Raw genomic sequence first — 26,571 nt, 5'->3', positions numbered from 1 at the left:
TATACCATCTCAAGAAAAATCACAAGTTCGCGAATTGAGAACCCAGCAAGCTTGGGTGAATGTAGCTCGAGAGACAGGGTCACGAGGTAAGAGGTACCACCCCCCTTCCCCAAACACGACTCTGAGAGAACTACCTTTTCCGGACGACCATGGACTGTCCCAAAAAATACCAGTTGACCTCAACATCACAAGCCCACCCCTGAATCTCTCCTGGTACCCGTGTCATCTTGCATGCAACACAGACCCTAGGGGAACACACTACATGAAAAGGCGGTACTGGCAAATACTATACACAGTTTCAAGAGTAGATAATATCGGGCCCTGAAGGTTGAGAATCAGTAGAGCCGATCGTCGAAAGGAGTTAAGAGGCAAGGCCAGGAGATACGAATCAATCACTGCAAATAACTATGTACGTATGCACGTGCGTGCATACGAGGTATGCACAAATGCATGCATGTACAGAGTCAAATCAAGCAAGGGTTGAGCTTGGGCACTAAAACTTCACTAACAATATCGTAATAATATAACAGCGTGAGGCGAGACACACCATCACTTATATACATTATCAACGATTAGTGTGCGCGCGCACATCGGCGCTTAACATGCGCAAGTATGGCATACTTCCCGAGCAAGTAACACTACAAGAATAAAGTTAATTCGAACGGTTAGTGACCTTTATTAGTTTACGCACTGCTTGTCACTCGTCGCCTTGTCAAAACGTTGATTTCTATTGATTCCTGAGTATTTGTGTGGGTGAATATCTATGAGAGTAATGGTGCCTAGTAATGCAGAGGTGCTTGGTAAGGTGGACAGTTCATCTGGAGGGGGGGGGGTGCTCTCGGCCTGGGGTGAGGGATGCCAGTCTCTCGTATCTTAGGGAAACCTTAAAGAAGTGCTCGTTGTGGTTGTCCCGGGAAAAGATACTGAAGTTTCTTGCCTTGTTCTGATGTTAACGGGCGTTTTGTTGAAAAAGTTTTAGTGGTATTGACAAGAAGGTCCAAAACTATTTTGTAATAGACCATAGTGTTAAAGTAAAACCACCCCTACCCCTTTTGTCAGTGGAGGTAATTAGTGTATCGTTATCAGCCAAGCTCCTGAGGGCTTGAATGTACCTTTCGGGAAAGACATGTTTGGAGGACTCGGTAGCGGCGGCTGTGATGACACTTGGGACAAAATCATTTTGAAAATCAGAATCCCCAAAACTGTGATTCCTGGTTACCACGCTCAGTTGTCCGAAGACCTCACCTTCAAGGACCACAACAATGCCACTATCACAGTTGCTAGGAAACTGATAGGATGGATAATGAGAACATTCAAGACAAGAGATGCTAAGCCAATGATGATCCTTTTTAAATCACTTATTCTTTCTAGGCTGGAATACTGCTGTACATTAACATCCCCATTCAAGGCAGGTGAAATTGAACAGCTAGAGAATGTACAGAGAACCTTTACTACACGTATAAGTTGCATCAAACAACCTTAACTACTGGGAGCGCCTGGAAGCACTTGACTTGTACTCACTAGAGCGCACGCGAGAGAGATATATCATAATCTACACCTGGAAGATTCTGGAGGGACTGGTCCCTAATATGCACACAGCAATCACTCCATACAAAAGCAAAAGACTTGGCAGGCGATGCAACATACCCCCAGTGAAAAGTAGGGGCGTCACTGGTACACTAAGAGAAAACACAATAAGTGTCCGGGGCCCAAGACTGTTCAACAGCCTCCCACCAGCAATAAGGGGCATTACGGGAAAACCTCTGGTTGTATTCAAGAGGGAGCTGGACAGATACCTAAAGACGGTGCCGGATCAGCCGGGCTGTAACAGCCTCGTTGATCAGGCCCTGATCCACCGGGAGGCCTGGTCGTGGACCGGGCCGCGGGGGCGTTGATCCCCGGAATGCCCTCCAGGTCGCGTTCCCTGTCGACACCTGTAGTGAACTTGAGCCCCAGGCTGAAGGCTTCTGTCTCGGTAGTATATAGTATGTAAGAACATAAGAATGAAGGAACACTGTAACAGGCCTACTGGCCCATGCGGGGCAGGTGCATTTCAACCCCCAGCTTAGACCTATGGCCCACCCAGTCAGGTCACTTCCACTTAAGGAAGGAGCACGACATCTGGCACAGTAGCACCAGCTAGTCAGGTCCAACTCACACCCACCCACACCCACTTATGTGTTTATCTAACCTATTTTTAAAACTACACAATGTCTTAACTTCTATAACGGTATTCGGGAGTTTGTTCCAATCATCCACAACTCTATTACCAAACCAGTGCTTTCCTATATCCTTCCTGAATCTGAATTTTTCCATCTTAAAACTATTTCTGCGAGTCCTGCCTAGGCTAGATATTTTCAGCACGCTATTTACACCCCCTTTATTCATTCCTGTTTTCCATTTATACACCTCAATCATATCCCCCCCTAATTCACGTCTTTCTATAGAGTGCAGATTCAGGGCCCTCAGCCTATCCTCATAGGGAAGATTTCTTATACATGGGATCAACTTTGTCATCCTCCTCTGTACGTTTTCTAGTGCATTTATATCCATTCTGTAATACGGTGACCAGAACTGTGCAGCATAGTCTAAATGAGGCCTAACCAAAGATATATAGAATTGAACAACAACTTGAGGATTTCTATTATTTATGTTTCTTGATATGAAGCCAAAGATTCTGTTAGCTTTACTGCGAACGCTTATGCACTGTTGTCTTGGTTTTAGATTACTGCTAACCAGAACTCCTAAATCCTTTTCGCAATCAGTAGTATTATGATCTACATTATTTAGTTTATATGTGGCATGATTATTATCCTTTCCAACATTTAGAACTTTGCACTTGTCAATATTAAACTGCATCTGCCACTTCTCCGACCACTGCATCAGTCTATTTAAATCATCCTGCAGTGCTCTAATGTCCTCATTAAAATGAACTGGACGGCCTATTTTGATGTCATCAGCAAATTTGCTTGTCACTATTTATTCCCTCATCTATGTCGTTTATGTAAATTGTGAACAACAAGGGGCCCAACACTGACCCCTGTGGAACACCGCTTGTGATGTCTCGCCATTCTGATTTCTCCCCATGTATGCAAACTCTCTGCTGCCTATTTGTCAGCCATGCCTCTATCCAGGAAAAAATTTCTCCTCTCATTCCGTGTGCCTTAAGTTTCCTCAATAGCCTCTGATGTGGAACTCTATCGAAAGCCTTACTGAAGTCCATATACACAATATCATATTCAATACCATGATCTACCTCCTCAAACACCATAGTGAAGAAAGTTAGCAAATTCGTAAGGCAGGAACGTCCCTTTGTAAAACCGTGTTGAGATTCAATAATCAATTTATGCCTTTCAAGATGGCTACGAATTGCCTCGGCAATTGATTCCATAAATTTTCCCACTATGAAGGTAAGGCTTACTGGCCTATAGTTCGAAGCTAAGGACCTGTCACCTGCCTTGTAAATAGGTATTACATTTGTCATTTTCCACTTATCTGGCACTATGCCAGTTTGTAGTAATATATTGAAAAAATCAGCCAAAGATTTGCTAAGTTCCTCTTTACATTCCTTTAATACCCTTGCAAACAATTCATCAAGGCCTGGGGATTTGTTAGGTTTTAATTTCTCTATTGGTCTGAGGACCATGTCACTAGTTACCCCAATTGTGCATAGTTTGTTATTGTCCTGTTCTACATAATTTATTATTTCTGGAATTTCGCTAGTATCTTCCTGAGTAAAAACTGAGAGGAAATAAGTATTGAATATTTCACACATATCCTTATCACTGTCAGTGATCTGACCTGAGTTACTCTTAAGTGGGTCTATCTTGTCCCTAATCCTACTTCTGTATACCTGAAAGAACCCTTTTGGGTTAGTCCTCGAATCCCTTGCGACCTTAGCCTCATAATCCCTTTTTTTGCTTTTCTTATTCCTTTTTTTTTATTTCTCTCTTTAATTGAATATACTGATTTCTTAACTGCCCATCCCTTCTTTTAGTATGTCTATATATGCCTCTCTTTTGACCAATGAGATGTTTTAATCTATTGTTCATTCATTTGGGATGATTTTTATTAGATCTAATTTCCCTACTCAGAACAAAAGTTGTCTGGGCAGCTGGGACTATGCTCTACAAAACGTCATATTGGCAACCAACACCACCAACCTGACCCATAGTCAGGTAATCCCAATTTAGCCCACCCATGAAATCGGCCAAGTGGAAGTCTGGGACAGAGACTTGATTGCAGTTATCTGGGTAACTCCATGATATATTGAAACAAAGTGATTTGTGATTGCTTTCCCCAAGCTCATCATTAACCTCAAGATTATTTAGTGATTCAATGTTGGCAAGAACCAAGTCGAGCAGGTTGTTTCCTCTAGTTGGTTCTGTCACAAACTGTTTTAAAAAGCAATCCTGAACTGTATCAAGAAAGACACTAGACTCAAGATTCCCTATCACATTGTTACAATCTGTTTTCAACCCCAGTACTGCAGTCTGACTGTTTCCCATAGACACCCATACCTCTATAATCTATCAGTTTAAAGTCCTAGATATGTCACCAATAACCCCCTCAATCGAATTGGCTAATGCAACCACTCTAGCCCCAGAGAGATGAACCCCATCCCTTGCACACACATCACGTTTGCCATAGAATTTGTTCCAGTTATCATTGAATGGGATTGCAATTTCCTTACAGTACCTGTCTACCCAGCAATTTATACCAACTGCCCAAGACATCCATAAAAAGGAAGAGAAGTGTTGTTCTATTTGCTGTGGAAACACAGGTCCTATAGTTTCTCTGACACAACTGGGCAGTGCCGCGTGCCTCGTTGTGCTCCGGGTTTTCTCGTGTTTACACGGTCGCTCTTACGTGCTAGAACTTTAATTTGTGCCATCAATCCTATACGATACATCCCTCTAGCGCCTGGAACCAATCTTGGGCGGAAAACATTATATACTGAGTCAAAAAAAGGAGAATTAGTGTGCACTACCTAGCAGAGTTTACTGCCAGAGGGGAATCATAGGCCTGTGTTCTGTGTGCAAAATAATAATAATAGAACTTTTCTTTGTCAGAGGAAAGAAAGTCTCCCTGATAACATTGTGTATACATAGTGTATAGTGTATACTACAGTGGCTCCCTAGTATATAGATGATAAAGGCTAAAGTGTCATTTGAAAACAGGTGAATTTGTAAATGAAGTGTTAAGCCTATAGAGGCAGGTGCCAGAAGTCGCCAGAATCTTACCACAGTGGTCAGCTGTTTTAATAATCTTTCTGGTCTGCTAGTGTACTCGCATATAATCTAGTGATACCAGTGAATAGCAGAATACAGTGTTGTAGTAGCAACTAACCAGTATTATAATGGTACTTAGTGGAGTGGAGTGACTTTCATTAGTTTCTTTTTTCTTGAAATACCAGACGTATACTGTGAATTTCATATAACCTGTAGTTACCAGCGGTCGCAATATACACAACGAGAAGCAATTATTACTACAGAAAAAGCGTCCTTCCTCCAAAATTTCCACCAGTCAACTATAGTGATAATATAGCATTTATTGTGGTGGAGACGAAAAAAAAAAACTAGAAAAGCTAGATACAGCGATTGATAAACAAGGGTTGAGGCTCGACCGTTCGTCACTGTAGGAGCTGCCAGAAATCACCGGCTCTTCAACACGCAAGTTATACTTTTGTATCAATCAAATCACATATTACTCGGGTAGATAATTTAAAGTAGATCCTTCATGTGTTAGCCCAAATCACCGACTAGTATGTTTTAAATAAGTGACCCACTGATCAGATCAGATCGACTGGTCCGAACCCTCGACTGGTCCGAACCCTTGATGGTCCGAACCCTCGACTGGTCCGAACCCTTGATGGTCCGAACCCTTGATGGTCCGAACCCTTGACTGGTTTCAAACGGTTTCCTTGGACAATAAAGCAGACTGTAAACGAATGGGGTTGTAGGCGCCCTTATCAAACACAAACAATAAATATAAATCAGGAACGTACACGGTAAGCTGTCCAATTAGTTAGAAATAGAAATACAAATAGCTAGAGCTTCATTTAAGGAGGTTATTAATAGAGTATTCAAGAGGTTGCAGTAGAATTACAGTAAATCAACCACTCAAATCATTATGAAGCTCTGTATAGTCTGCAGTCAAACAAACGGGCTTCCACATGGATAAATTGTCATTTTTGTGGAAATTGGTGTCACGCCCCTTGTGCAGATATCCAAGAACTAGCTACAAGCAGTATTAAAACAGGGAAGTGTTTTTGGGTATGCCCAAATGAGGAAAATCTGTGGACTAAAATCACAAGGGTATTAAAAGAGGATAACATCAAAGCTGCTTTCATAGACAACCTGGAAGCTTTCTACAACAGATGGGAACACAAAAAGTCTGGGCTGAATGGTACTGCCCTTGATACTGGCCATGTAGTCAGAAACTGTAAGGCTGGAGGTGATGTCCTGGTAGTCAGTAAATGTGGGGCTGATAGTGCTGTCCTGGGAGACAGTAATGGTGAAGCTGGAGGTGCTGTCCTGGGAGACAGTAATGGTGAAGCTGGAGGTGCTGTCCTGGGAGACAGTAATGGTGAAGCTGGAGGTGCTGTCCTGGGAGACAGTAATGGTGAAGCTGGAGATTTTGTCCAGGTAGTCGGGAATTATACGCAGGAAGGAATACATATAAATGACCTCATAGGGGACAGGAGCCGTAGTGGGGAAACAAGTGTAGTCAAAGATAAGATAAAACCAATATTGCAAACTAGAAACACCACAGAAAATAGCAAACAAGAGGACTCCACTAGCTATAGTGAGGATATATTACCAAAAACAACTGGTGGAAGCTCCATTGTTGGTGCTAGGGAGGATAGGAATAAGACAGGGAAACATGCACCAACAAGGAATACAGTCACAGAAACCCAAGGCAAACGGAAACCAAGCCTGTGCACATACTATGCACTTGGTATCTGCAGACATGGGAAATCTGGAAAAACAGACGGGACGTGCAACTATGACCACCCTAGAAAATGCCATGCCCATATGACAACAGGAAAATGCAAACTCCCTTCCCGTAAGCTTTTTCATCCTGAAATGTGTACCTCTTCAGTACAGGAAAGACTGTGCTATAACTTAAATTGCCAGGCACACCATCTAAAGGGTACAAAAAGATACAAAACATCCAGGCCATGGGAAAACCTGGGTAGCCACAGCCACTCAAGAGGGAGAGGTTTTTTAGTGCCAGGAAGGAAAAAAAACTGGCAGGAAATGGCAGAAATCGTACACCAAATCCAGTCATTCCTGGAGTGGAACCACAGTCGATGGCCTCCACTCCAAACCAACAGATACAGATACTAATGCCGGAAAAAAAATCCTCCCCCCCAGTACCAACAATACCACCAGTCCGATGACATTCTTCTTTGCAAATATACAGGGTCTAAAGCCAGCAACAAACAACAAAATACCTTTCATCCGTGGACTGCTTGCAGAGGCAAAGGCAATGTTCGCGGCTTTCAATGAGACCCACATAAAGGATCACTTGGACAACGAAATATGGATCCCAGGTTACAACCTATACAGATGTGACAGAGTGAACAGGCAAAAGGAAGGGGGGTGCCTGTACATTGCAGAGTCACTTGTTTGCACAGAACTGCTAAATGCCTCAAATGATGTAGTGGAAGTTTTAGCAGTAAAGGTCGAGAACCAAAACCTAGTCATTGTGGTAGTCTACAAGCCTCCGGATGCAACATCCCAGCAATTCCAGGAACAGCTGTTAAAAATTGACCACTGTCTGGAAAATCTTCCAGCTCCTGCACCCAACATCTTGCTCCTGGGGGATTTCAACTTAAGGCACCTAAAATGGAGGAATATAGCAAATAATATTGTTGCAGTAATAACACCAGGAGGCAGCTCTGATGAAAACTCACACTCACACGAGCTTTTAAATCTGCACAAAATTAAATTTAAACCAGCAAATAATAGAGCCTACTAGACTGGCGAATACACTAGACCTCATCTTCACTAACAATGATGATCTGATAAGAAATGTCACCATATCAAAAACAATATACTCAGATCACAACATAATTGAGGTTCAGACATGTATGCGTGGAGCCCCAGACCGACAAAATGAGACTAGTCACGAGGGAGCATTCACCAAATTCAACTTCAATAACAAAAACATAAAGTGGGACCAAGTAAACCAAGTCCTAACCGATATAAGCTGGGAAGATATACTAAGCAACACACAGACCTCAACGTATGCCTAGAACAGATTAACTTGGTGGCACTCGATGTATGCACAAGGCTTATTCCTCTAAGAAAAAGGAGGAGCAGATGTAAAATAGCAAGAGACAGGCGCTCCCTTTACAGGCGACGGAAAAGAATAACAGAGCGGCTAAAAGAGGTCAATATATCTGAAATGCGTAGGGAGACACTGGTCAGAGAAATAGCAAGCATCGAACTCAAGCTAAAGGAATCTTATAGGAGTCAGGAATCGCGGGAAGAACTAAAAGCCATAAATGAAATCGAAAGAAACCCAAAGTATTTCTTCTCCTATGCCAAATCAAAGTCGAGAACAACATCCAGTATTGGGCCCCTACTTAAACAAGATGGGTCCTACACAGATGACAGCAAGGAAATGAGTGAGCTACTCAAGTCCCAATATGACTCAGTTTTTAGCAAGCCGCTAACCAGACTGAGAGTCGAAGATCAAAACGAATTTTTTATGAGAGAGCCACAAAATTTGGTTATCCTGACGCCAAATGACTTCGAACAGGCGATAAATGGCATGCCCATGCACTCTGCCCCAGGGCCAGACTCATGGAACTCCGTGTTCATCAAGAACTGCAAGAAGCCCCTATCACGAGCCTTTTCCATCCTATGGAGAGGGAGCATGGACACGGGGGTCGTCCCACAGTTACTAAAAACAACAGACATAGCCCCACTCCACAAAGGGGGCAGTAAAGCAACAGCAAAGAACTACAGACCAATAGCACTAACATCCCATATTATAAAAATCTTTGAAAGGGTACTAAGAAGCAAGATCACCACCCATCTAGAAACCCATCAGTTACACAACCCAGGGCAACATGGGTTTAGAACAGGTCGCTCCTGTCTGTCTCAACTATTGGATCACTACGACAAGGTCCTAAATGCACTAGAAGATAAAAAGAATGTAGATGTAATATATACAGACTTTGCAAAAGCCTTCGACAAGTGTGACCATGGCGTAATAGCGCACAAAATGCGTGCTAAAGGGATAACAGGAAAAGTCGATCGATGGATCTATAATTTCCTCACTAACAGAACACAGAGAGTAGTCATCAACAGAGTAAAGTCCGAGGCAGCTACGGTGAAAAGCTCTGTTCCACAAGGCACAGTACTCGCTCCCATCTTGTTCCTCATCCTCATATCCGACATAGACAAGGATGTCAGCCACAGCACCGTGTCTTCCTTTGCAGATGACACCTGAATCTGCATGACAGTGTCTTCCATTGCAGACACTGCAAGGCTCCAGGCGGACATCAACCGAATCTTTCAGTGGGTTGCAGAAAACAATATGAAGTTCAACGATGAGAAATTTCAATTACTCAGATATGGTAAACACGAGGAAATTAAATCTTCATCAGAGTACAAAACAAATTCTGGCCACAAAATAGAGCGAAACACCAACGTCAAAGACCTGGGAGTGATCATGTCGGAGGATCTCACCTTCAAGGACCATAACATTGTATCAATCGCATCTGCTAGAAAAATGACAGGATGGATAATGAGAACCTTCAAAACTAGGGAGGCCAAGCCCATGATGACACTCTCCAGGTCACTTGTTCTATCTAGGCTGGAATATTGCTGCACACTAACAGCACCTTTCAAGGCAGGTGAAATTGCTGACCTAGAAAATGTACAGAGAACCTTCACGGCGCGCATAACGGAGATAAAACACCTCAATTACTGGGAACGCTTGAGGTTCCTGAACCTGTATTCCCTGGAACGCAGGCGGGAGAGATACATGATTATATACACCTGGAAAATCCTAGAGGGACTAGTACCGAACTTGCACACGAAAATCACTCACTACGAAAGCAAAAGACTTGGCAGACGATGCAACATCCCCCCAATGAAAAGCAGGGGTGTCACTAGCACGTTAAGAGACCATACAATAAGTGTCAGGGGCCCAAGACTGTTCAACTGCCTCCCAGCATACATAAGGGGGATTACCAACAGACCCCTGGCAGTCTTCAAGCTGGCACTGGACAAGCACCTAAAGTCGGTTCCTGACCAGCCGGGCTGTGGCTCGTACGTTGGTTTGCGTGCAGCCAGCAGCAACAGCCTGGTTGATCAGGCTCTGATCCACCAGGAGGCCTGGTCACAGACCGGGCCGCGGGGGCGTTGACCCCCGGAACTCTCTCCAGGTAAACAGCTTCAGTTTCTGTTGGACGTTGGCAGCGGCAGTATGGCCGGGTTTATACTCTGCAGTCTGTCAGAAGTGGGAAGTGTCTATATACTCTGCAGTCTGTCAGGAGTGGGAAGTGTCATGTGAGAGTATCTTTGGGAGTGAGTCTATGTGAGAGAACTGTGTGTATACCTGCATATAGTTTATATTATCAACATTAAATACAGATAAATGGTTCGGAGACCTGTCAAGTTGATAAATTAAGACACATGTGCAACACTTGGGTATCTTTAATGAGGAAACGTTTCGCCACACAGTGGCTTCATCAGTCCATACAAAGGAGAATGTAGAAGAACAGGCGGAGTTTGAGGTAATCAGTCCCTCAACCTTGAGTCGATGTGGTCAGTCCATCAATCTTGAAAAGAATACAGCATATCTGTGGAGAAGTAGCTTATATACGGGGAATTCTTCACTTACTTAATCCTTGGGTATGACCTACTTCCACATTGGACAAATGTGATACCACCTACGACTGCTGCACCTCTCCTGCCTACGGTATATAAGCTGCTTCTCCACAGATATGCTGTATTCTTTTTAAGATTGATGGACTGACCACAACGACTCAAGGCTGAGGGACTGATTACTTCAAACTCCTCCTGTTCTTCAGCATTCTCCTTTGTATGAACTGATGAAGCCACTGTGTGGCGAAACATTTCCTCATTAATGATTATGCTTGTCTGTTCCTTGCCTGGTACCGTTTGAAGCCCGCTGGTCCATATATCCATCACATGCTGGTTGATCCAGCCAGTCTTTCCGATATACATATCAATAGTCTGGGCTCATGAATGTTGATACAATGTTCTCTTATTGTGCCCTCTAGTACATTCCCTGTATATTATCATGTATTTCACTCTCTTCTGCTCCAGCGAGTACATCTCAAGGACTTTGAGGTGTTCCCAGTAATTTAAATGCCTTATAAGCTGTGGGCTGTAAATGATCTCTGTTATTTCTCGGGCCCTGAACGGAGCCGTCAGCACCGAACATTATTCTAAACGAGATAGCAAGTGATTTGAATAGTGTCACCTTATCACTATTTTCCTTGTTTTGAAAGTCCTTATTACCCACCCTATTATTTTCCTTTCTTGAGATATTTGTCTTATTGTGACCTTATTATACTTAGATCTTTCACATGTTCTTTTCGTTGTACTTGGAAAGTTTGCATTTTGTGTACAGTGTCCCTTTTGAGTTCTTTATATTTTGCATGTCTAAGCAGTTGGAACTTATCACTGGTGAACGTCATATTATTCTCCACTGCCGACTGAAAGATTGCCTATATCTTCTTACAGCGTTTCGGTGTCTTCTATGGAGAAAATTATCATGCTTATTTTGGTATTATCCGCGTGTTTTTATTAGACTATATCTGCTATGAGCATAAGAAACAGCAAGGAGACAAGGCTGTGCCTTGGGACGCTGATCTTCTTTCTTCGCTATGATAATCCTTTTCAAATCACTTGTTCTCTCTAGCCTGGAATACTGCTGTACATTAACATCTCCATTCAAAGCAGGTGAAATCGCAGATCTAGAGTGTACAGAGATCATTTACTGCACGTATAAGTTCTGTCAAGCACATTAACTACTGGGAACGCTTGGAAGCACTCGACTTGTACTCGTTGGAACGCAGGAGGGAGAGATATATCATAATCTACACTTGGAAAATCCTGGAAGGAATGGTCCCGAATCTGCACACAGAAATCACTCCCTACAAAAGTAAAAGACTGGGCAGGCGATGCAAACTGCCCCCAATAAAAAGTAGGGGCGCCATTGGTACACTAAGGGAAAACACCATAAGTGTCCGGGGCCCAAGACTGTTCAACAGCCTCCCATCAAGCATTAGGGGAATTGCCAATAAACCCCTGGCTGCCTTCAAGAGAGCTGGACAGATACCTAAAGTCAGTGCCGGATCAGCCGGGCTGTGGCTCGTACGTTGGACTGCGTGCGGTCAGTAGTAACAGCCTAGTTGATCAGGCCCTGATCCATCGGGAGGCCTGGTCATGGACCGGGCCGCGGGGGCGTTGATCCCCGGAATAACCTCCAGGTAGTTTTGGATTTTGCTGTTTACTACTTTCTGTGTTTTATTTCTCCGAATAGTGAAAACGCATTTGCCTATTTTCACTGGTATACTTATCACCCACATTATGTGCAATAACCCCATGATCACATTTGTCATATGTCTGCGAAATCGGTGTATATAAATTCCGCATTTTGATTTTCTACCAATGTCTCCGTAACTGTCATAGTGGTTTAGTAATTGTATCAAGCAGTATCAAGTCGCCTTTATTACTAAAGCTCATAAGGTCGATTTCAATATGAGTGTTCTCATAGTGTTAAGAGAGATTTTCCCTGGTGTTAAGGTAACGGTGGTCATATGTGGTCGCGCATGGTAACACATACACGGGGATTTCACGTTTTAAATCCATGATAGTTTGGGTTGGGCTGTTCCATAAAAATTATGTTTTAGCGTCTCACCAGCCTTTCGAAGACTTTTAGGACGAGCGAAGTTCTGGTTTGTAAGTTTTGGTTAACACTTTATTGCTTCCTTAATGCAAAAGAGCCATGTCTGCACTCATGTCTGCACTCTTTAAAGCCTCTTGGATTTCATCTAGATCTAAGTGTTTTCTCCAAAGGACACTGAGTGTTCGTGATAGTGGTATTTTGCATTTCTTTATAAACAAGACATCCACAAATCTTGTTCAGGTGCTGTATAAGTGAGCAGGTTTCCAAATGTTCTCGAATTTTACAGAATTAGTTCTTATATTATATTATCTGTGTGGCCTTCAGAGGTAATGATTTTTGTAGTCATTCTTCACTCTGTATTCGCTTAGCGGACTCCTGAATATTAATTCATAGTGGCCTTTTAGAATTTGGCTCATTTCTTTTTCATCATCAGTGTATGAACTCCCCGTGATTAATGGTCAACTTGTGCAGGTAGTTATTAACATGGATTTTGTTTCTTATGTGTTGCTTCTGTCTGGTACGAAAGTTTAAACTTTTGTTTCATCTTGGTAATCCCTCGGCTAAGATTATCTTTCCTTCATTGTGATATTCACCTTTCTAACAGTTTGGTAAACCTTTATTTTTTCTGATAGCGTATACTTGACAACAACCTCAACATCATCCGATTAGTGAGTTATTTCGTGTAAGTTTGGAACCCGCAATTTCGAAATGAAAACCAGAAATTTCGATCCGTTGTGTAAGATTATGACGACTACAGAGAATATGCCATCTGTAAATTTCTCGAACACATGAGTGTAGGATAAAACCTAACTGGCTGCGTCAAGTATGCGCCGATGATAACTTATAGAATGTCATAGTCTAGGCATGGGACGAGGCCAGAGCCACGAGCTGGAACACAGCCAGAGAGTTTGGGCATCGGAAGACGAAGAGACGGTCAACACGATAAAGGACCGGAAGAGCTATGATAACGACACAAATTTACGCCGCAACACTGCCTGGCGTAGAGGTGCGGATTCCCCAGCTCCTGGGTATCTCGAGGATTGACTTGGGTAACGTACCCATCAACCCACTACCTGTGCGTTTCACACACATCACTCATCTTTAATGTCAACCACAGCAACCCATAACTCGGTCAGATATATGTAAAAGACGTGCAAATACGGTGGACGCGTATGTCATCTTACACACACACACACACACAAAACAGGTTTTAGCGATATGTGCCCTTGATAAATTTTAACTAACCAATCAGTGGTAACACTAAGTCAAGACTACGTCTCCTGTGCCAGGTGCTGGCCTAGCAGTGAAGGATGAATGGGTGGGAGGAATGCATGGATGAAGGGTCTACCTCTCTCCTCCAAAACAAGTGTGCCAGGATGGGTAATAAAGTCTATAGCAAGAGCATCTCTCCCCTGCGCCCAGGGCAGAGTAGACTTACCCACCACACTCACACGGAAGCCATTAACAGAGCTGGAAGACGACCAAAACTCAGATGTGATTTACACATATTTTGCAAAGGCATTTGACAAATGCGATCATGCAGTGATAGCGCACAAAATGAGGGTCATGGGCATTACGGGGAAGGTAGGGAAATGGATTTTCCGGTTCCTACATACATACAACACAGATAGTAGTAAACATAGCAAGATCCAGCATTAGCGAGGTAAAAAGCTCAGTTCCCCAAGGTACTGTCCTGGCACTTCTGCTGTTTCTCATCCTCATAGCAATCACAGATAAAAACACCCGTCACACTTTTTTATCATCATTTGCAGATGACACTAAAATAAACATGAAAGTCACTACGGTAGAGAACACTGAAAAATTACAGGAAGACATAAGCAGGGTTTTCCAGTGGGCAGTGGAGAACAACATGATGTTCAATGTTGATAAGTTCCAGCTGCTTAGGTATGGAAAGAATGAACTCAAAAGGAACCTTGTATACAAAATTCAAGAGTCACCAAATAGAACGAATGGAACACGTAAAAGACTTGGGAATAATTATGTCAGCTGACCTTTCTTTTAAAGAACATAACGCAAAGATCACGACAGCCAGGAGGATGACGGGGTGGGTATTGAGAATTTTCAAAACAAGTAAAATAATGCCAGTGGTGACACTCTTCAAATCGCTAGTGCTTCCTCACTTAGAATATTGCTCAGTGCTGACGGCCCCGTTCAAAGCAGGAGAAATATCAGAGCTGGAACAAATACAGAGATCGTTTACGGCTCACAGTGAGCTAGTAAAGCATATTATTGGGAACGCCTTCAAGTCTCGAACATGTACTCATTGGAGCTGAGGAAAGTATTCGAGGGCTTGGTTCCAAATCTGCACACTGCCATAACAACATACTGGAGTGAGAGATGTGGGAGGAAGTGCAAAATAAACACAGTGAGGAGCAGGGGTGCGGTGGGGACAATAAGGGAACACTGTATCAACATTTGTGGCTCCATACTATTCAACATTTTACCAGAAGATATCAGAAACACGGCTGGAACAAGTGTAGAAGCCTTCGAGAGGAAATTGGACAAGCATCTTCACCAGGTGCTAGATCAACTAGTTTGTGATGGACATGTGGGGCAGCGGGTCTCCAGCAGCAACAGCCTGGTTGACCAGGAAAGCAACAGAAGAGCCTGGCCCATGGCCGGGCTCCGAGAGTAGTGAAACTCTCGAAAATCTTCAAAGGTATATATCAAAAGTAAGGTATAACCCCCTTCCCCTCTCAGTTCTCCTCTCATCCCTATACAAGCCTTCAACCCCCATCCTCCTGCACCACCTTCCTACTAAATTCTTACACAAGATCTCGAAAGATCAAAATTCATATATTTGTCTCGTTGTCTAGTAATTAGTCAGTTTTAAGACTGCCCGAAATGGTCTGCATAACAAGCTGCTTCCTATACAGTAGTCTACATACCAAGTATTCCAGTGTCACTTGTATACTGTACTCGCTGCTGATATATCAAATTTTTCTAAATAAAAAAAAATTACACATCCTAGAGAGAGAGCGAGAGAGCGCTCGTGAAAAATCCTTGAAGGACCTCCAGTCTTTGAACCTCCAACGATACACAAGAAAATTAACCTGAAACCCTGAGGGGACATAACCCCCCCCCCCCCGGAGCATACCTTTGATGAGTTCCGAGAGTTGTTTTACCTCCAGAGCCCGGCCTTGGGCTAGGCTCATCTGATACTTGCCTGATCAGCCAAGCTGTTGCTGCTGGCGGCCCGATGGCCCACATATCCATTACAGCCTGGTTGATCTGGCACCTGATGAAGCTACTTGTCCAGTTTCCTCTTGAAGACTTCCATACTTATCTCAGTAGTTTCTGATATCTTCTGTCAAGATGTTGAACAGTCTGGAGCTACAGATGTTGATACAATGTTCTCTTATTGTGCCCACGGCGTCCCTGCCCTTCACTGGGTTTATTTTGCCCTTCCATCTCTCTCACTCCAATGTGGTGTTGAGCCATGTGCATGTTTTGGACAATGTGGTGTTTCGGCCATGTGCATGTTTTGGACAATGTGGTGTTTCGGCCATGTGCATGTTTTGGACAATGTGGTGTTTCGGCCATGTGCATGTTTTGGACAATGTGGTGTTTCGGCCATGTGCATGTTTTGGACAATGTGGTGTTTCGGCCATGTGCATGTTTTGGACAATGGCCTCAAATACTTTCCAGATGTATATCATGTATCCCTCTTTCTCCTCCACTCTTGTGAATATATTTAGGATTTTATGGGATTCTCAGTAGTTTAAATGCTTTACTGGCTCTATGTATCTGTTTCAGCTCCGATATCTCTCTTGCTCCGAACGGGGCCGTCAACACTGAATAATATTCTAAACGAGACAGCACAAGCGATTTGAAAAGTGTCACCACTAGCATTATCTCCCTTGTTTTGAAAGTTCTTATTATCCAACCGGTCATCTTCCTGGCTGTTGTGAAATTTGTCTTATTGTGTTCTGCGAAATAAAGGTCAGCCGGGGAGCGTTCACAGTCACTAACTTGAATCTTACTAATGTAAACAACGCTGCGCCACCAGGAGCACCATTATCGCCATCAGTAGCACCAACACCGCCAAGAACACTATTATCACTATCACCACTAGGAGCACCATCAACAGCACCCAAAGCAGCATCATTACCATCAACTGCACCATCATCATTATCACCATTATTACTATCAGTTGCAACAACACTCACTAGTCTTGCATAAACAGCTTCACAAAGCAACTCAACGATCACTAGCACAAAACATCAACTCTTGCTGTAAACATATGTTCACGCTTTTTTCTTTATAACTTTTTTTTTTTGTTGAACCCGAGCACCACTGACTTGTTTATCACGTGGAACAACCCTGCAGTATGCTGCTCAAGCTGGTACAAGCTTCATGTACTGAGTTGGAACTTATCACTATTAAACGTCATATTCTTTGTTCTCCATTACCACTGGAAAATCCTACTTATATATTCCTACAATTCTTCAGTGTCTTTTATGGAGTGACTTACAAATAAGCACGAAAGTCAGCTCGGTAGAAGACACTGAAAAACTGCAGGAAGATATAAGCAGGATTTTTCCAGGGGAAAGTGAAGAACAACACGACGATCAAGGGTGACAGGTTCCAGCTGTTTTATGGAAAAATATGAAGAACTTAAAAGGGACACTGTATACAGAACTCAAGAGGATCATCAAATAAAACGAAATGAACACGTGAACGACCTGGGAGTAATTATGTCAGCTGACATTTTTTTCAAAGAACATGATAAAACCAATGTCACGAAAGCCAGGAAGACGATGGGGTGGATAATGATAACTTTCCAAACACTGGAAATAGTGTCATTGGTGACACTTTTCAAACAGTATGTACTCTCTCATTCGGAATATTGCTCAGTGTTGACGGCTCCTTTTAGGGCAGGAGAAATATCAAAGTTCGAACAGATAAAGAGATTGTTTACGACCTGCACGAAGCCAATAAAGCACTTAAATTACTGGGAGCCACTTAAAGTCCTAAATATGTACTCGCTGGAGTGGAGAGGAGATACATGATAATATATACCTGGAAAGTCCTTAAGAAAGTGCAAAATAAACCCAGGGAAAAGCTGAGGGCGCCGTAAGCACAATAAGGGAACACTGTATCAACGTCTGTGACCCCAGACTATTCACAATCTCACCAGAAGATATCAGAAGCACTGTTGGGGACAAGTGTACAAGCCTTCAAGAGGAAACTGGACAAGTATCTTCACCAGATGCCAGATCAAGCAGACTGTGATAGATATGTGGTCAGCGGACCACCAACAGCAACAGTCTAGCTGACCAAACAAGCAACAGATGAGCCTGGCCCAAGGCCGGGCTCTGAGATTAAAAAAAAAAATACTCTCAGAACTTATCAAAGATAAGTCCAGGCAGCCTGCAGTTTACTGCCCCAGCTGATACAAGCTTCATGTACTGAAGTTTGGTTAAGGTGACGAAGCCTTGTTCCTGCTCCGTGCCTGACAATACAAACCCAGGCTCTCCTACGTTGACCTCTTCCTCCCCCTCTCCCCACCCATCCACCAACCCTAGCCATTTCTCCGGCATTAACTAGGTTATCTTGGGGTCACTGCGTCCCCATCCACCCTCCCCTCGGTGACTAAGTGGCACCATGTGCATCCCTCTCCCCCCACCATTCCCTGCACTCAAGTCCTCATCCACCTTCCTCCATTCACCGCACTTACCCACTCCTCATCCATTTCTTACCTCCAGTCACCATACTCACCTAGAACTCATCCACCCCCCTCCTACCTCCATTCACTGCACTCAACTAGCCCTCATCCTCTTACCTCCAGCCATTACACTCATCCGCCTCTCATCCCAAGCCTTTGTCAATTCATGATTCACCCAAGTGTGACCGTCCCCGCTGCACAAACTAGGTCAGGCCAGGGCAAGCCACCCTCCCCTTACTGGCACGTACCTACCCACCTACCCCTTCTCGAAACCCTTCCCTTACCCACCCCAACCTTCATGGCATCATCACTCTTCCTAGCTGCGCATTTACACAGTTCCCATACCTAGTTTTTTGTGGGGGTTAGTGAGGGTGCATTTCTTGCAGTAAGTGGTGGTCACAATGCTGCCGAATGATCAACCTATCAAGAGTGCTGCTAACACTCGCCCAGTTGTGTATGCGCGGTTCCAGTATCCTCGCTAAGTTGTGCGTGGGGAAGAGGTCCAGTTTCGTTCAGTTGTATTTGTGAGGGGAGGGGGTTGTCCAGTTGCGTGTCTGTATGCGAGGAAGGGGGGGGGGAGTTGTTCAGTCACGTCCAACTGTGTGGGAAGGGGGTTCCACTCCCACCAGGTAAACTTCTCACTTTGCCATTTGTGTGTGTGGGAGGGGGTCACAGGCTCCCCACCTCGCCACTGCGTGCGTTGCGTGCGTGCATGTGGGAAGGGGGAAGGGGGTTGCGGGCCCACTCTCACCTCCTCGTCCCGCCTCTTTAACCTATAATCATCTGGAGTCGATGGTTCTTTGCCTCTTGGGCCGTGTATCTACTCTTGAAACTGTGTATGACATTAGCTTCCATTTTCACATTTTACTTCATCTACCTCGTTCATTTCCTACCACCCTGAAGCTGGAGTATCTCCTAGCAGCACTCCTGTGATTCGTCTGCGTCATTAGCTTCCCCTCTGAGCATGTCAGTCCGTTCGTGTTCTCCTTGCCAATCCTTCAGTGTAACTTGTACATCATTATTGTCTTCCCTGCATATTTGCTCAGGTGGAGTAACAGTGGGTATGGAAGTGGTGGTTGGCTGAACAAACGGGATGGGTTGGGCAGCAGAACTGTCAAACTCGCCTCTGTTTCCCCTCACAGGTTCACACCACAAGTCCAAATTAATGAACGGGGTCATTCCAACTTTCACAGTAAACTGAACTCCACCTGCCTGTGGTTCCTATCTTCGCCATCAAGCGCTCCGCTGCTGGGTTAAGCTCTGGCTCTCATTCTACGATTGAAGACATTCCTCTCCGATTCTATTCCTCGCATATCCCCCACTTTGCTGCTCTCTCCTTAACCGAGAGTTACATGAATATTTGCTCTTCTAAGGTTATGTTCGTTTCCTTTAGTCTTTCATCGTAATTCACTTTACTTAGATACATGAATAATGATATTGCAGACTTTTGGACAATCATCAGATGCAAGATCTATGCTGGGGCAGCATACTTTATGACTTACCTCACACATGTTGTATACGTGTCTTAAATGAATCTGATGAAAGAGGTCTTCAGCTCTGCCACCCCCACCTCCTCTACCGCGGTTATACAGGTTATGTGATTTAGGTGAGAAGTTCGGTATGGTATTTACCTTTAGACTCTATAAATGTATGTTTCACGTTTATTTATTCCCTGCCAAACTGTACAGTGTATCCACTCATCTCTCCCTCTTACTAATTTTCACGATTTGACATATTCAGTTAAAATCTAGTAACCATTTATTTGAATACCGTTATATTGCAAGTCTTCGTGTCTTCCCATATTTGTATTCTTTTCATTAGCTATACATTGTCTGCAGACAAAGATATGCAGTATTCCCTCTGATCCATTTACCGATGTCAAAAATATAAATGGCTCTAGCAATAAACTCTGGGGAGCCCCGCTCGTCGCCCTAACAAAAGCTCGAAGCGTCATCTGTTCATTTGATATTCCCTGATTTTTTAAGTAAAGCATTAAACCCACGTTGGTCATTTAGTGCAAGGTGTAGCAGAGGCTCAGCCTCTTAAACCTTGTTTATTAATCACCATTACTGGATTCTGCTGCCTCTTCTTGGTTGTATCATAAAACTTTGAATGGAACTCCCTTACTACCCTAAGACAGAAAGAGTACTTCCTAATGTGCGTGACTTCTCCGTATTGCTGTATTACGTCTCCCTGTACCTGGTCTTTGCATTTCCGCCAGACTGTATTTATCTGCCCTATCAACTCTCGAGTGTCTTGTACATAAAAATCGCATAATCTCCAGTCCTCCTCTTTTCTGGAGACGATATTTTTTATTTTCTCCCAGATCTACTTTAGTTGCAAATCTCTGGACCTTACATGCTAAGAAGCACGTACTTGACTAGGTGGAAAGTAAGTGCTGATGCTGCATATTTTCAAATGGGCCTGTCAAATATTGAGGAATTCTTTTTTTTTTTTTTTTGCGGTTCTTCAAGGATGTTCCGGCATTCTCAGCCTCCCGCCTTTATCTCCCAAAACCTTTCATTACCTGGTGTACTACAACCGTCCTGGGCAGTGGAATATGACAAGGAAACACTGCTCTTTTGCTCCCACTGTGTAATTATCATATAGGGTAGGGTAGCAGCACACTGTAACTAGCACAGAGTAGGGAAGCAATACACCGCGATGCACTCAGTTTTGTTACAAAACACTGTATCGAGAGGTACCAGCCGTCAGGGCCGTCACCCTGGAGCAACGCAGCATCTGGCAAATGGGGAAGTGGATACCACGCGGCTACCCTCCGACCTTGATGTTTCAACCACCACACCACGTGCTCCTACTGCAGGCTACCCATCAACCTTGATGTTTAACCATTACATCACGTGTTCCTACTGCAGGTTCCCCATTGTGACTACGCTCGCTACCACACCATGGGGATCCTTCTGTAGGTTCGCCGCCATACCATGGGGTACTACTGCAGACTCCCCATTGTGACCACGCTCGCTACCACACCATGGGGATCCTTCTGCAGGTTTACCAACACCATGGGGTCCTACTGCAGGCTTCCTATCACACCATGGGGTCCTACTGTAGGCTGACCAACACACCCTGGAGTCCTACCGCATGATATCCAACAGCCTCGATTCCACAACGCCATGTGCTCCTGCTGCTGGTTCCCTATTATGTGCCTTATTAAGTATTCTATGGAGAGAAAGCCTAGACACACGAGTCATCCCACAGCCCTTGCAAACAACTGATATAACCCCACTCCACAAAGGTGGCAGAAAAGAACAATAGATCGATGGTACTGTTACTACTGGCCACACGTAATCCAACGTACGAACCACAGCCCAGCTGATCGGGCACTGATTTTAGGTAGTAGGGCACTAGCTAAAAATTACAGACCAGTAGCCCTAACTTCTCACATCATAAAAATCTTCGAAAGAGTGATGAGATCAGTCCCTCAACCTTGAGTCGATGTGGTCAGTCCATCAATCTTGAATAGAATACGGCATACGTGCGGAGAAGGAGCTTATAAACCGTTGGTAGGAGAGGTGTAGCAGTCATAGGTGGTGTCACATTTGTTCAATGTGGAAGTAGGTCGTGCCCAAGAATTAGGCAAGCGAAGAATTCCCAAGTATTAAGATCCTAAGAAGTTGCAGTGTCTGACAGGTTTGTAGATGAATGGTTCAGAGAACCGACATGTTGATAAATTAGACACATGTGCAACTCTTGGGTATCTTTATTGAGGAAACGTTTCGCCACACAGTGGCTTCATCGACTCAAGGTTGAGGGACTGATTACCTCATTCTTCTCCTGTTCTTCAAGATTCTCCTTTGTATGGACTGATGAAGCCACTGTGTGGCGAAACGTTTCCTCAATAAAGATACCCAAGAGTTGCACATGTGTCTAATTTATCAACCCCATTTATGGACACTCTTTGCTTCCTGTCTGTGAGCCATGATTCGATCCACGAGAGCACCCTTCCCCCAATGCCATGAGCTGCTACTTTCTTCAACAGTCTTTGGTGCGGAACTCTATCAAATGCCTTACTAAAATCTAAGTAAATAATATCAAATTCTTTATCGTGGTCAACAGCCTCAAAAGCTTTACTGAAGAAAGTTAATAAATTAGTTAGACAAGACCGGCCTCTTGTGAATCCATGCTGAGTATCATTAATCAAGCTATGCTTATCGAGATGGCTTCTTATAATCTCAGCTATAATTGACTCTAGTAATTTGCCTACAATTGAGGTCAGGCTTACTGGGCGGTAATTTGACGGTAACGACTTGTCCCCTGTTCTAAAAATAGGAATTACATTAGCCATCTTCCACATATCAGACACTACACCTGTTTGAAGAGATAAATTAAAAATATTAGTTAATGGTTCACAGACTTCCATTTTGCATTCCTTTAGAACCCTTGAAAAAACCTCATCAGGACCCGGTGACTTATTTTGCTTCAGTCTGTCTATCTGCTTCACAACCATTTCACTAGTGACTGTGATGTTACATAATTTATCTTCTTCTGATCCACTATAAAAATTAATTACCGGAATATTATTAGTGTCTTGCTGTGTAAAAACCGAGAGAAAATAATTATTTAAAATCGAGCACATTTCATTCTCATTGTCAGTAAGGTGCCCATAGTTATTTTTAAGGGGACCTATCTTATCTCTGACTTTTGTTCTATAGACCTGGAAAAAACTTTTTGGGTTAGTTTTAGAATCCCTAGCAACTTTAATTTCATAGTCCCTTTTAGCTTTTCTTATCCCCTTTTTAATGTCCCTCTTAATGTCAATATACTGATTCATAAGATGACCCTCGCCTCTTTTGATACGCCTATAAATTCCTTTCTTATGCCCTAGTAGATATTTGAGCCTATTATTCATCCATTTTGGGTCATTTCTATTTGACCTAATTTCCTTATAAGGGATAAACGTTCTTTGAGCAGCATGTATTGTGCTCAGAAAACTGTCATATTGATAGCTTTCTTCGTTACCCCAGTCAACAGATGATAAGTGTTCTCTAAGCCCATCGTAATCTGCTAAGCGAAAACCTGGGACTGTTACTGAGTTATCCCTACTATCATACTTCCATTCAATTCTAAATGTAATTGATTTGTGGTCGCTAGCACCCAGTTCCTCTGAAACTTATAAATTATTAACAAGGGATTCATTGTTTGCCAGAACTAAGTCAAGCAGGTTATTACCCCTTGTAGGTTCTGTCACAAACTGCTTCAAAAAACAATCCTGAACTACTTCTAAGAAGTCGTATGATTCTAAATTCCCAGTCAAGAAATTCCAATCAATATGACTAAAGTTAAAGTCTCCTAGAATTACTACATTATCGTGCCTTGTGGCCCTAACAATTTCCTCCCATAGTAGTCTCCCTTGGTCCCTATCTAAATTTGGGGGACGGTATATCACACCTAAAATTAATTTTTCATGCCCCTCTGAAAGTTCTATCCAAACAGACTCTGCATGTGTTACTTCAGACTTAATACCCGTTTTTATGCAACAGTTCAAGCGATCTCGGACATACAATGCCACGCCACCCCCCTTCCCGATACTTCTATCTACTTGGAACAATTTAAAACCCGGAATGTGACATTCTGCAGGCATGTCCCGACTTTTTTAATTAAACCACGTCTCAGTAATGGCAAATATATCTATGTTACCTGCACTAGCAACTAGTCTCAACTCGTCCATCTTATTCCTAGCACTGCGACTATTTGTGTAATAAATATTTAAAGACCCTCCTCTCTCTTTACCCTTCCTGCTCCTTTCTGTTATTCCACTAAACCTATTACTGTCCTTGTCAATTAGTGCCACTGGCTTTCCAATATCCACCTCATTTTGCCTATTACTAGTTCTCCTAGTACTCATATTACTACCCTGCGACTTCACAGTTTTCCCGCCAAAACCCATACCACTAACTATATATACCTGGAAGGTACTCGAGGGCCTGGTCCCAAATCTGCACACTGCCATAACAACATACTGGAGTGAGAGATATGGGAGGAAGTGTAAAATAAACCCAGTGAGGAGCAGGGGTGCGGTGGGAACAATAAGGGAACACTGTATCGACATCCGGGGTCCCAGATTATTCAACAACTTACCAGGAGATATCAGAAACACGGCTGGAACAAGTGTAGAAGCCTTCAAGAGGAAACTGGACAATTATCTTCACCAGGTGCCAGATCAAGCAGGCTGTGATGGATATGTGGGGCAGCAGGCCACCAGCAGCAACAGCCTGGTCGACCAGGCAAGCACCAGACGAGCCTGGCTCATGGCTGGGCTCAGAGTAGACAAACTCTTGAAACTTTTCAAAGGTATATCTGTCCAGTTCCCTCTTAAAGACAGCCAGAGGGTATATTGGTAATTCCCTTTATGTACGATGGAAGGCTGTTGTGGGCAGATTTGGGACCAGTCCCTCTAGGATTTTCCAGGTGTAGATTATAATGTATCTTTGTCGCCTGCGTTCCTGGGATTACAGGTCAAGGGATTTTAAATGCTCCCAGTAATTAAGGTGCTTCACTGAACTAATACGTGCAGTGAAGGTCCTCTGTACATTCTCTAGATCTGCAATGTCGCCAGTGGCATGGCATCCCTTATTTTGAAGGTTCTCATTATCCATCCTATCATTTGCAGGCAAACTCAATACGCAGTCTCACGAGTGGATATGATTAGGCTCAAGAGGCCAGAAGTCAGTGCTGCCAATCACGGTGGTCTAGGAGGCGGGGCAGGAGTTGTGATCCTCACAAACACAAGTTGGTAAACACACACACAATTACCTTTTCTCATAAAGACGTTTCAGTTTTCATGTTCATTACCTTTATTTTCAAATTCCGTTAAATAGTTTCTTAGACTGACATTACCTTAGTTTCTACTACCTATAAATCCGTATATGCAGCAGCTGCAGTCTTCCACAGCACGGTCGTTCATGATGAACAATTTCAGTTAACAATCTCAGTAATCCTAAATAACAAACAAATGTAATTACCAGTCACCAGCATAATGTTTTCTTATTACACAAGTGTAATTCATGTTTCTGGCGCAATTACAATTGTTATTCCCATTCCCAGTACAGTACTTCTAATGAAATGGGAAGGCATCCGAATACCATTACAGCAGCAGCTGCCGTGACCTGTAGAGCCGCACAGCCCCCACACCAGCTGGGTCAACTCAGGTCATGTTGACTCCCTCGCTTAAAGTACGGCATGGCGCCAATGGTAGGGGAGGGAGATGAAGGAGGGGGGGGGGGAGCAGAGGTGAATGGGAAATGACAGCTGTCGAGAGGGAGAGGGAGGGGCCGGATAAAGTGAGTAACAGAGATAGAGGAGGGAGGGAGAGCGTCATCAAACATATATATATATTGACATATTGACCTTAGGAGATATTGTATGGCTGAATATTTCCCACCAGCATCCTGCCCAGAACGCCGCATTAGTCTCTAACTCACGTTGTTCTGTAAGTCATAACTCTGCAACTCTTCAAAGCACTTCTGTGTTCTCTACTAAATTAATATTGTATCGTCAAATCTCCTTCAGGTAAGTGAGGTATCCGAGATGGAAAATATACCGTAAACCTTAGATATACCTTCAATGGACTTCGAGTTTTCCTACGCCCGCAGCTTGGTCTTGGTTCAGGCTTGTTTGCTGCTTGCCTGGTCAACCAGGCTGTTGCTACTGGCGGCACGCTGGCCCACATATCCATCCAAGCCTAGGTGATCCAGGACTTAGCTGAGGTACTTGTCGAGTTGCCTCTTGAAGACTTTCAATTGCTTCGCTATGGAATAATGGAAAAACTAAAGATTTGTCAGCATAGTTGCTGATCCCTGTATTCCCAGTATTATATAGCATAGCATATTAGTATCATCCCTGTGCTTTAGACACGAGATCCCTCGTAGGCCTTTGGCTTTGTGTGACGTCATAGGGATACACATGGGCAGTGATCCCTCTGTCCCGTCCTCACTCGGCGGCAGACCTACAAGACGTGA

At 43.6% G+C, this 26,571-nt stretch overlaps 1 protein-coding gene across 1 annotated transcript in view; it reads right to left on the bottom strand.

Annotated features, from left to right (window-relative positions):
• The window catches only part of LOC138852654 (uncharacterized), a 76,532-nt gene extending 51,323 nt beyond the window's left edge, over window positions 1-25,209 (bottom strand). Inside the window, exons 1-2 of the mRNA XM_070084741.1 lie at window positions 25,122-25,209; window positions 16,908-17,134 (exon numbers count right to left, since the gene is read on the bottom strand). Of these exons, the coding sequence (XP_069940842.1) occupies window positions 16,908-17,134; window positions 25,122-25,209 (315 nt within the window). The remainder of the gene's footprint in view (window positions 1-16,907; window positions 17,135-25,121) is intronic.
• Between the last annotated feature and the right edge of the window lie 1,362 nt (window positions 25,210-26,571).

The sequence above is a fragment of the Cherax quadricarinatus genome, chromosome 13 (assembly GCF_038502225.1).
Source record: "Cherax quadricarinatus isolate ZL_2023a chromosome 13, ASM3850222v1, whole genome shotgun sequence".
Taxonomy (NCBI): domain Eukaryota; kingdom Metazoa; phylum Arthropoda; class Malacostraca; order Decapoda; family Parastacidae; genus Cherax; species Cherax quadricarinatus.
The sequence above is the reverse complement of the archived record's forward strand: the minus strand, read 5'-3'. Positions and strand labels throughout refer to the sequence as shown.